This window comes from Periophthalmus magnuspinnatus, chromosome 16, assembly GCF_009829125.3.
Source record: "Periophthalmus magnuspinnatus isolate fPerMag1 chromosome 16, fPerMag1.2.pri, whole genome shotgun sequence".
Taxonomy (NCBI): domain Eukaryota; kingdom Metazoa; phylum Chordata; class Actinopteri; order Gobiiformes; family Gobiidae; genus Periophthalmus; species Periophthalmus magnuspinnatus.
The window spans coordinates 26,813,828-26,826,552 of NC_047141.1; the positions used below are offsets into that span (position 1 = coordinate 26,813,828).

A 12,725-nucleotide genomic window follows, 5' to 3' on the forward strand; every position below is an offset into this window, starting at 1 on the left:
TCTTTCTTTCTCTCTAAATCTCTTTCTAACTCTCTAACACTCTTTCTCTAGTTCTCTCTCTCTAACTCTCTCTTTCTAGTTCTCTCACTAGTTCTCTCCCTCTCTCTGTAGTTCTCTCTCTAACTCGCTCTCTTTTTGTTTCTCTCTAAATATCTTTCTAACTCTAACGCTCTCTTTCTCTAGTTCTCTCTCTAACTCTCTCCCTAATTCTCTCTCTCCATCTCGCTCTCTAGTTCTCGCTCTCTAGTTCTTGCTCTCTAGTTCTCGCTCTCTAGCTCTCTCTCTCTTTCTAGTTCTCTCTCTCTAAATCTCTCTCTCTACTTCTCTCCCTAAACCGCTCTCTCTCCCTCTCTCTATAGTTCTCTCTCTAACTCTCTCTCTCTCTCTCTGAAGTTCTCACTCTAAATCTCTAATTCTCCCTCTCTGTCTCTCTCTCTCTCCCTCCCTCTCCCCCACTCTCCTTGGCTCTGGGTCTGGCGCTGGTTTACGCATGCGCAGTGCAGTCTTCCGGCTGCATAATGATTGTGGGGTAAAGGTGATACGAATGAAAACACACGGAAAGTCTGACAAACTCCTGGATTATTTATGCGACCTGCTCACCGCGTTAAGGTAAGCGAGGGAACATGCATTTTCACTCTTTATCTTATGCAGTGAAACACAATTAGTTTAGTAATTAATCGGCTAATAGTCAATAGTATCTCTACACAATGCAACGCAAGTGCTAGACAAGAGACGCTTTGAAATGCATTTACTGGTAATAATAAGATAATAAGGCTGCGAAATGAACTGTAACAACATGAACACATCATTTTGAGCGGGTTTGTATGAGTAAATAAAGATGTGCGTGAAGAATGAAGCCAAACCAGGGCGAGCAGTGCCTGATACAACACAAAGAGAAAGAAAAAAAAAGTTTAATTGTCTATCAATAACTACATGCGCACGAAAAACCTGATCAATCTGATTTCTGGAGTCAGATTATTGACATGTAAACAGTAGGTGTGGGATATATTGCTGAAATAAATGGAGACAATAAACGGTAATATGAAAACCAAACGCTAAAACAGAATAATCCCCCCACAAACGGTTATAAATGTACAATATTTTAAAAAAAAAAAAAAAAAAAAAAAAAAAAAAACCCTTAAAAAAAACCAAACAAAAAACGGTTCTAAATGTACAATATTGTAAAAAAAAAAAACAAAAAAAACCAAAACAAATCTGTTATAAATGTACAATATTGTATAAAAAAAATAAAAAAGAAGTAGATAGTTAAGTAGTTTTGTATAATGAGTAATAAAAGTTCATCATAATTTTCTACAGCTCAAATCTCATTATAATACAGAAGAATATCATTTTTTCCCACCGCTAGTGCAAAGAAAAAGTCCCCATGATAAATATTGACCCCCAGAAATGATAGTTCCAGGTGTCATTTATTGAACGATAAGTCGATATAGTATTTATCATGACAGGCTCAGTAAACAGTTACATCTGATGGCAGTAATCTGACTTCTCTTCTGGTTTAAGGAAAAAAAATGCAATATGGTTTGTCTTCTAAATACAACAATTCCTCTATAATGTCATGTCAGGACAGGTGTTTTTGATGATCACATTTCTTTTGTGCATGACACACAGTAAAAACCAGATTAGATTATTGAGTTATTTTGTAGTTCTCTGATTTTTACTGGCCGTGTAAATGTATCCACTGATGTCAGCACCTCATGTGAACTGAACAAATGTAACTCTGGCCTAAATAAACAGCACTGTCTTTTAAAACAAATCTACAACATAACCCACTTATTTTCAGTCAAAGCAACTATTCTGGGGTCAATCTTGACGAATAAAAAAACAAACCTAAAATTAAGTAAAAATGTAATAGAACTTTTAGATTAATTCCTCCTGGACTTTTCTCCCATAATTGCAAGGCTCTGAATCTAATTTTTAGTGATATGATTCAGCCTTCAGGTTTCAGGTTCAGGTTTTCATTTGTTTCTGCGTCCACATGGAGAAATTTGACTTGAGCAGGGATCAGTAGCATTAACATACAGACATGACTTAAAACAAAAAACAAAAAGAACTGGACAATATACAATCACTCAGGCCTCACACTTCTGCACAATCAGTCTATGTTAATCAATTTTATGAACTGGAGCATGAACTTTGACGCGGGAACTGTCAAACACCCAACAAATGTTCAATCTACTGTTTATGAGACCATCCCTCCAGACACCAGCTTATAATGAGAGTAGGTCAAACAGCAGAGGCCAACGCTACTAACAGCTTCACAGAGTGCTCAACCATGTGTTTGTGCTCCAAAGGGTGAAAGGTGAAACTTAACTATTTTATTATTACCATTTTAGTCAAAGATTGGGTCCACAAACTATTTATAATTTGGTTTAACATTGTATTTACTGTCTATCATCACCACCCCTTGGGTCATATGGTGAAAAAGAAATCATGTAAAGGGTAAGTTAGTTTGTGCAGGCAGCGAACTTTGCCCAGTTATTTGCTACAAGTCAACAGTTCAGTGTGCACAGATACTCTCCATCATAAATAAGATCAAGGCATTAGCATTTTAATCTATTGCAACTATTCCTACTAGTCTGTACAATTATTATATCTCGAATTGAAAGGCATGTAGGAGGGAGGGCGAAGGGGGTACTGTGCCTGGAATGTGCCATAGTCTGGGATTAATACTTATCCTTACATTTATTAAATTTATTGGTGGCGTCGCTTCCTAAATTCTCTGCCATACTGAGTTTCATTTTCCTGTTATATGCTGCCAGTTTGAGGACGGTTGAACATCCAAAAGATATAATATTTTGAATTGTTAATTGTTAATTGCTATGGCATCGGTCCAACCTTTTCATCATTCTGAAAACTGAGGACAGGTTTTTTAAGTAAACGTGAAGGTAATATATACTTAGATAATTTAAATGGTTAATCCAAAGTGTATTATAATTGAAGATATCATTTATTGTGTCTCTGATTCCAGACATGGCTGACATGGCGAACTCGTCTAAATCTGCTCCCGAGCGGACTTTTCAGTACCAGGACCAGCTTCCTCCACTGCCTGTCCCCTGTTTACACCAGAGCCTTCTGAAGTACCTGGATGCGGGTATGATGCAAACTTTAAAGGTGTACTATGTAACTTTTCTGCTGGGAAGTCCATGGGGATGTTATTGCTTTGCTCCACATATCTGTACTATCTGTACATATCTGTATCTACGTAGATCTGACCTGTTACTTGACCTGGTGGCATCATCTGCTTGTCTCCATGGCGATAAATTTAATGTGATACTGTACAATAGAGTAAGAGAAGGTTGAATTATGTCAACTGAAAGTCTTTAGAGCTAATCCAAGTTCATGATGTGGAATATCCCAGGCAAAGCAATAACATCAGCTGGTGGGCTCTCAGTGAGAAAAGTTACATATTGCACCTTTTATAGCTCCTAAGAAGAGTTAAAGCAGAATTAAGCAACTTTCAGTGATAGAGCTCTCCCTACAGCTCCCTTATGACAATACACTTTTCTTCTCTGTACTTATTTTTATTGAAATAAAGCAGTATAATCACATAAAAAGTAAATAATGTTGCCTAATATAAAAAAGCCATATTGCAAGGCTGGAGATAAAATACATGTTTAACCATAACAGGGACTTATGATGCCGTTTAATGAGGTAAAATGTTTCTTAATTCCGCTTTAACAAGGACGATGCATTACAATAAAATGTAATTGCAATCTGACCCTTTGGAGAGATCGTCATATTGAGATTCAGTGCTTTTCTGTTTAATGGGACTCTATATTCAGACAAACTTTTCCCCACTTTTGTTTATCTATGTTTTATGAATGGAATGTCAAAAAAAGATATGATTTATTTTCAGTAAAACCATTTGCGACTGAAGATGAGCTTGAAGCCACAGTTAAAACAGTGCGGAGGTTTGAGGAGGGCATTGGCAAAGAGCTGCACCTTAAACTACAACAGAGAGCCAGCCAGAAGAAGAACTGGGTAAGCTGTTTATATACTGCAAATATGAATGTAATCAATTCCTTTAATCATTAATATGACCCATACACAAGCTGTAACTTATCGTTTGAGTAGTTTGTGCACAAGTGTTTAGTAGGCATATTATTATTTTTGTTTTATTTATTTATTCAATAAGAACAAATAGTCAAGGTGGTAACTGCAGCTTTAAATAGGTAAACAAAAACAAAGAAAATTAGATCTGCCAATTTAACATAATTTAAACTAGTCAAAACATCTCAAAACAAAATAAATAAATATTTAGAATTTACGTTATTCAAACTCATTTATTTAGGTGTTCCCAGTGTGTTTAATTGAGAGTGTCCAGAACTTGGGATATCATTACTTTGGACGTAATGTTCCACAGTAAGGCATTAAACTTCATGCCCGTTGAGACAAGCAGCTCACAATATGCATCATTTTTATCCAAGGTATTTTTAGCAATAAAAACACCTGTATATATGTAACTATAATGCCAAACAGTACTCCACTCCAGGCAAAGCAATAACATTTCCATGGAGACAAGCAGGTGGAAGGCTCCCTATTAGCAAGGTTACATAGTGCATCTTTAGCTAAACATCATCCTTGTTTTGTTTCGTAGTTGGAGGAGTGGTGGTTGGATGCGGCTTACCTGGAGGTGCGCACTCCGTCTCAGCTCTATGTGAACTTCGGAGGTCCTGCTCCGTACCTGGAGCACTGCTGGCCCCCCGCAGACGGAGTGGAGCTACAACGAGCCAGTATCATCACCTGGCATTCCCTACTATACTGGGACATGATCCGAACGTAAGATATCTGTGTTATTATTGTGAAATTCTGTTTTAAAGGTACACTATGCTACTTTTCTGATGGAAGTGGATCTGCCATTTGCTTGTGGAAATGTTATTGCTATGCCTGGAATGTTCCACAGTATGGCATTATCAATTATTTATTCGATTACAGGTGTGTAAAAAAACAAAGACAAAAAACAAGCTTGTGAGCAGGGATCGCCTTTCCACAGATGTAACTTGAATTAGAGATGCTACCTGATTGTCTGCATGGAAATAGATGACATATTTAGAACATTCCATGCAAAAAAATACCATCTCCCTAAATGGTGACAGACCCTTTATCGAAAAAGTTACCTAGTGAACCTTTAAGTATATGAAATGTGAATTATTTCTGTAAAATTATAACATGTGCATTGAAATAATTATTTCAAAAGAAGGTCTAAATGGTTTAATGATGGGGGTCGATCATTATTTTCTCTTTACATTTAGTGAGAGACTTCCTCCTCAGAAAGCTGGAAAGACACCACTGGACATGGACCAGTTCAAAATGTTGTTTAACACCTGTAAAGTGCCTGGGATCACAAAGGACAGCATTCATAATTATTTCCAAACAGGTAAAAGATTTTCACCTTACTTACAAAGATTTTCACTATACTTACATTTTCAAAAGTCTGGTGTAGTGTGCCTCTTTCAAACAGGGGGGTCTGGGGGTCCCCCATTTGGAAATTCTGCAGAAAACAAATACAATTTTTCTGTAATCTGGTGGATTTTAGATGAATAAATCCATTTAGCAGTCAAGCTGAGAATTATCTCCCAAGATAAGCTTTTATCACACTATATACCTCCAGACCCCGCCCCTCCTGTCCCTGCACTCTTTTCTTCAGTCTTCCAGGTACTTCTCAGTTTAGCTGCTCTATTTGAAATGTGGTTGTAGGCGGAGTTTAGATATTTACTCCCACTCCAATAATTTATCTTATTGGAATTCACCACTTAACAATCCACTTTTGTTTGCTGCAGAGTCTGAAGGGGCGTGTCCATCACATGTAGTTGTGTTGTGTCGTGGACGGATTTTCATGTTCGATGCCGTTTGTGATGGAAAAATCCTGACTCCTCCTGAACTGTTTAGGTATTACAAGAACATCTTAGTTCTGCATAGGTTTCATTCAGGTGAAATAATTTTAATCTAAAGGGACCATGGGTAAACACATTAAAGAAAGAATGTTGGGCAAAGCAATTATTGTACAAATCCTTAAAGTTTACAATAAAATGAAACATCCACAAACTGTTTCAGTCATGTACAATATTGAACATATTGAGATAGAAACAAATGCTGCTTAGTGTGAGTTGGTCTCTTCCTAAATTCTTGAACATAAACACAACCCACTGAAAATTATGTTAAGGTATTTATGTCCTGATATATTCTGTGTACTTTAGGCAGCTGAGCTACGTGAAACAGAGTTGTGAGAACAGAGCAGAGGGCGATGGAGTGGCTGCTCTCACATCAGAGGAGAGGACTCGGTGGGCAAAAGTGAGCTGTTATTGTTACTTTCATTAAGAATATTTTGTTATTTTGTTTTAACCTCTGTGCTAAATCACCTCTGTATAATTCTGCAGGCCCGGGACCATCTTATAAATATTGACCCACACAATAAGGACATCCTGGAGGTCATTCAGAGCAGTTTGTTTGTCATTTGCTTGGATGAAACGAAGCCGTACTCCACACCTCACAACTACACAAATGTAAGTCTTTAATGTTGTCAGTTCTATGTAGTTGGCCCATGACATCATAAAAGTTGAAACTGCACATATTATATAATGGGATGGAGGGTACAATTAGATTTTTAATAATAATGTGATTATTGGGCCTAGGGCCTTGGGTTAACCTAATGCCAGATTTATGCTTCAAGCATTACAACAACAGAGCAAGCCAAGAAATCAAATTTTAATTAAATCCAGTTGAGAGAAAAGGACAGACCTCTTTGGCGCAGATTGACATCTTGTAGCCTGTGGCCACAATAGTAGCTTGTCACTACGTGTGTGAAAAAACGTCATATAATTCCTATGCATAACTATGCTGTTGATGTTTGATGTTTGTGTGCTCAGTCTATTCAGTGTTAATGATGTAAACCACGTGATTAATTGTAGATGACTCTGGAGGCCATGGTTGGTAACCCCACGATTCGCTGGGGAGACAAATCCTACAACTCCATTGTGTATTCAGACGGCACTTTTGGATCCAACTGTGACGTTAGTAACTGTTCATTTTAAACCATATTTTCATATTTATATGTTTACTTGGTTCAAATAATTATTTGTTGTATTTTGATTGCATTTACATTTTCCTCTTCTTATTTGCTCTTCATTGTGTATTAAAGGTGCATTGTGTAACCTTTCTGGTGGATGGTCTGCCACCTGCTTGCTTACATGTTATTGCTTTGCTTCCACAGTATGGCTTTTAATTTTATCCATCTCAATAGGGACAAGCAAGTAATGCCACAAGGACAAGTTACAAAGAGGCAGCTGTGAATGTTTTCAGGATATTTTAACAATTAAAACACCTGGGATTGAATACATACAAGACTGATAAATAAGATGCCATACTGTGGAATATTCCACAAATACAATAACCATCTCCATGGAGAATATTCAGATGGCATCCCCCCACCAGAAAAGTTTAAGTTTTGTCTTATCTCAAGTCTCTTAAGTCAATATATTTTATATTAGAAGCTCCCTCAGTAATATTATTTTTATATTCTGCAGCATGCTCCTTATGATGCTATGGTCCTCGTGTCTTTCTGTTGGTATTTGGATCAGCAGCTCAGTGCCACTGGTGGTGAATGGAAGGTAAACTTTTATCTTTTTATTTAAAGGTACCTGATTCAAATGTGAAAAACAGAATTAGCTCATTTAAAACAGTTTGCAGTGGTCAAAAGTTATTCCTCACTGACCTTACACACTCCAAACAACTTAGCTTTACTGTTACAACAATTAGCATTCAAACAGCACATGTTCTGATTATCAGAAAATAAAATACTTTCTAATTAGCTGCAGATGGTGCACAGCAAGGGATATATTTTGATCTGAAGAGCTGCTTATACCATATATCTGTACATAGGCAAGACAAATTTTGCTCAAATTCTTGGTAAAAAAATGGGTACAGGGCCTAAAATGTTTTTTATGTTACAGATTTTGGTTTTGTGTTTTAGGGTTCGAACACTGTGAGACCTCTGCCCCTTCCTGAGGAGCTGGTGTTTACTGTGGACAGTGAAGCTCTGAACTACATCAGCCAAGCCAAACAGCAATATCTAGAGACAGTGAGTTCAAAAGCACATGAAAACATTTACTTCAGATAAATGTATTGTGCCACCCTTTCATGATTTAAAGAGTTTATGATCGGGCTGTGCACAGTAGAGAAAGAGATTCAGATTTTTTATAGTCGATGATCAGCTTGGATCTTTTTAAATAAGAGGTCCAAAATATTTGCTATGGATAAACAAAAATAATCTGATTCATGAGTTGACATAACATAAAACTGTATAATCACTTGTTAATATTTAACTTTTTTTCCTTTTTGCAAGTAAACATTCAATATTAATTTGTGACCAAGATACTGATTGTGTTTTGCAGACGAGGGACCTGCAGATTGTGTGTTACGCCTTTACTGCCTATGGAAAAGCAGCCATCAAACAGAGGAAGCTGCATCCAGACACTTTTGTCCAGTTGGCGATGCAGTTGGCCTACTACCGACTTTATAATGAGTAAGAACATTGTGTTACATGACTCAGTTGATGAGCAAACGTAGTCTACATATTCACAAGGGATACAGCGATGTCATACTGGCATTGGATATCGGCTTGCAAATATCGGTTCAACTGATATCTTTATTGGACTACACTGGTACCAGTTCATATTGGGTATTAGCAGATAGTTATTTAAAGCTATAGTATTGAAATCGGAACTGAAAAAGCAGGATCATTGCATTTCCAATATTCACTAGCTCCAAAGGGCCTGCACCTGATTGTCCATACAGTCATTTACTGTCAGATCTATGCAGAATACCTCATGCTTTTCAGTGGCCTGCTCTTATTCTGCTCTCATTGGCTGTATATGTTCTATTGTGAATTCACCTCAGCCCCATGCACATGTGGTCTCTGATCCAAGCTGTGTCCTCTGGGTCGGTCCATTGCAAAGCCGATAGGGCGATACTGGAGTAGAAGTGCCAGCCTCTGTCTCGAGAGGCAGCACACTCAAAGCTGCTGCTGGTAATGAACCTGTTCATTGTAAGCCACCTGAAATCTAGATTGTGAACACTAAGAATGTTTAAAACCTCTTAAAGAAAAAAATCTCCATGTCAGTTTGTATTCTACATCGATAGGACTCATATTTGTGTTGTTCTGGTTATTTTTAGATCATTGAACAAAAGACAAATTTTCATGTGGCACGATCAAAGCGTTTACAGAGGGCGCGTGTGTAAACTCCACATAATGTCTAATTATTAATATAGCCTATGATTATTTTAATGGTTGATTAGTCACTGACTAATCAACCATTAGTGGTGCATTAGTCACTGATGATCATTACAGCCTTAGGCAAGGCAAGTTTATTTGTATAGCACAATTCGTACACAAGGTAATTCAAAGTGCTTTACAGAATAAGAAAAACATTAAAATCACACAAATCAAAACATAAATAATCACAAATAATCATCATAAAATTACCATTAAAACAGAAGAGTGCAGAATAAAAACCTTTCACTCATATGTACAGCTAAACAGAACTGTTTTGAGCCTGGATTTAAACATTGTCAAAGTAGAGGCCTGTCTCACATTTTCAGGAAGACTTAGTTCATAAACTGGTACAGGCTCTTTAACTTTCTGTCTGTCCCAGGCCAGGCAGCTGTTATGAAACAGCTATGACGCGTAAGTTCTACCACGGACGCACAGAGACGATGAGGCCCTGTACCTCGGAGGCTGTGGAGTGGTGCAAGGCCATGGTCAACCCCAAATGTGACGTAAGGGTTTGAAAAAAAGCAGATGATAGTTTATGTGTTTTATGATAATGTTGATCTTAATTGTTTTAGATGAATACCAGGAGGAAAGCGATGCTGTCTGCTTTTAATAAACACAACAAGCTAATGGCAGAAGCTCAAGACGGCAAAGGTTTGTGCATCTTTTAGATCAGATGAGTTACACTTTTGGTAGGAATGTGAAAGTTAATCAGTCTTTTGGTAATCATTATTATTCAGGTCACAATATAATCTAACTAAAATAATTTTCGTCCTGTTTTGTCACATTAACTTAAAGTTAATTTAATTTCAATTTCATTCAGATCCAGTTTGGGAATATTTCCTCAACAAAAGATCTAATTATAATAGAGGAATTGTGCGCTATTAGATAACACTAAACTTTCATATGATGGCATCCCTACACCTTTAGGACTCCCTCCCATCCCTAAAAAGTGGCTCAGAAAAAACTATTAAATGATATTACTCATAATCCTATATGCGCAATGTTGTTATCAGGTTTTGACAGACACCTCCTTGGCCTTTACCTCATTGCTAAAGAGGAGGGACTTCCCATTCCAGATCTGTACAAAGACCCCCTCTATTCAAAAAGGTATGCTGACAAAAGTATGCTTATTTTGGTAAACGTTTAAATAAAAACATATCTCCCTTATTTCCAGTGGGGGAGGAGGTAACTTTGTACTGTCCTCGAGCCTGGTGGGCTACACTACAGTGCTGGGAGCAGTGGCTCCGATGGTGCGTCAAGGTTATGGAGTCTTCTATCGCATTAGAGACGACAGGTGATGGGACATTTATTTATAGATCTTATTCATATTTAAAATGATTGAACATCTGTAACAGATAAAGACTACACTGTTTCCCTTTATTTTACCTATAGATTTGTCAACAAAAAAGTACTAAGACTTTGAAAGAATCAACCATAACCATACGACCATAACACCTTTACTTCAATATAGTATACATTCCTGAAAACGTTAAGTTATAAATACATTTGCCATGTTATAAAGCAACATTGTGACAATAGAAAGTTAAAACCATATTTTCTTTACATTCTCGATGGAGATGGATAAGTTTTATGACATTTTGTGGAATATTAGAGCCAAAGAAATAACATTTCCATGGGAACAATCTCCACCTCCAGATTCAGTTTTATGGAGATGTGAACCCACTCAGAGTAAGGATGTTATTTTAGTCTATTTTTTGTTTCATGGTGGAGCTTTAAAGTATCAATAATGTAATCACATTATACATTATATACTTTTTAAACTCTTGAATATTTAAATATTTTGAAAAAAAGTTATTATTGCAATTTCACTTCTTGGTTGGTGGCACTGCTGAGCTCCATGCTAATTGTTTTTTTTTTTTGTTTTTTGTTTTTTTTAATGTTCCCTCAGGCTTGTGTTTTCTGTGTCTGCGTGGAAATCCTGCCATCAGACAGACGCTGCTACATATTTTAATAACCTGTCGAGCTCTCTGCATGAAATGCTTCATTTGGCCACAACAGCTCAACTTTAGGCTCCACCAAAGACAACACGCTCTCTCTTCACCTGTACAAAGATTATATGTTAAAGTGCATTTGGCAGGTTTTTATGTTTTGCTAATTATTACATGGTTTGGTGGGACAGCACTACCTGCGGTAAAATTTTGCCACAATTTTACACCAGTTAAGTAGCAGGGTTTTTTTTAAAAGCTCAAAAGAAAAGTACAAAATAAAAATACAAAAGAAGAGGAAGACGATGGAGGACATAACCCTGAAAATCCATCCAAACTTCAGGGACAAATTATGCACTTGGAACATTTCTGTCTGTTTAAACATTTATTAGTTAAATCATAACTACTGTGAAATTTAGTTTTAGTTTTTTGTTTATATTATGGTTAGGGTTAGGCTTATTATTAAACTACCTGTCACATCTGCTACCTGTGTTTAACCAGGAAGTAAAAAAAAAAACACCTTCTTCAAAATAAAATAAAAAAAACTAGGCAGAAATTTAAAAAGCAATCATATATAACTCCCATATTCTCTCTAATTATACCAACCATGTTTTAGTGAAATGAGTAGGCTAACCTGTCAAATGCACTTGAAGATTGTCTCTGCACAAATCAATGCAAAAGTAGCCATATCCATAGGAAGTAATAGGTTGCTCATATAACTCCCATATTCTCATATAATTATACTAACCATGTTTTAGTGATGAAAGTAAATGAAATAGTCTAACTTGTCAGATGCACTTGAAGTTTGTCTCTGCACACAACAATGCAAAGGTAGGCATATGCTTAGGTAAGGTAAGTAATAGGTTGCGTTATAATTTCAGATGGAGGGCTGGGGCCTATTTAACTCTATGGGAGATGTGTCCACCATGTTTAAAATCCATAGACCTTATAATTATTTGATTGGGTTTGGTTCCACAAATTTTCCATATTGATCTTAGGGCATAAAACTGACAACATCTTTAGGGTTGTCGCACCACTTTATGAAGTGATCGTGCAAAATGCATTCCACTCTAGGCCTAATAATTACAGAGACACTACCCTTGAACCAGGTCAATAAATCTCTTAAACTTTAATCTGACAGTTAAACAGCAACTTCCACCACAGGATTCTGGCCTGTCCTCCAGCTCAGTGTTAAAGGGCCCATATTACACTGTTTTCTGAGCTGTGTTATAATGTTTCCTCATCGCAAACATACCTGGAGTAGTGTTTTGTTTAATTCGCACGTTTAACACACAACTCCTGCATATGATGAGTTCTTTTCTCAAACGAAAAACACTCTGGTCCACCTTGTGATGTCATGTGGTAATACAGGAAGTGCTCCACTGTGTTTTTAAACTCTATCACCTTCAGTAGAATCATTTGGATGATTTCAGCCCTGGAATTGCCAGTCTCTGCTGAACTAAAGGTAAAATGCAGCTGTTAACTTG

At 36.9% G+C, this 12,725-nt stretch overlaps 1 protein-coding gene across 1 annotated transcript; it reads left to right on the top strand.

Annotated features, from left to right (window-relative positions):
• The first annotated feature begins 499 nt into the window (after positions 1-499).
• Positions 500-12,691, top strand: crot (carnitine O-octanoyltransferase). The gene is made up of 17 exons (XM_033980360.2): positions 500-609; positions 2,990-3,112; positions 3,878-4,002; positions 4,619-4,800; positions 5,274-5,398; positions 5,802-5,910; positions 6,219-6,312; positions 6,399-6,524; positions 6,930-7,031; positions 7,545-7,628; positions 7,991-8,098; positions 8,412-8,542; positions 9,672-9,795; positions 9,865-9,943; positions 10,306-10,399; positions 10,467-10,586; positions 11,202-12,691. The coding sequence occupies exons 2-17, from the start codon at positions 2,992-2,994 to the stop codon at positions 11,320-11,322; spliced, it is 1,845 nt and encodes a 614-aa protein (XP_033836251.1). The 5' UTR covers positions 500-609; positions 2,990-2,991; the 3' UTR covers positions 11,323-12,691.
• Positions 12,692-12,725: the final 34 nt, after the last annotated feature.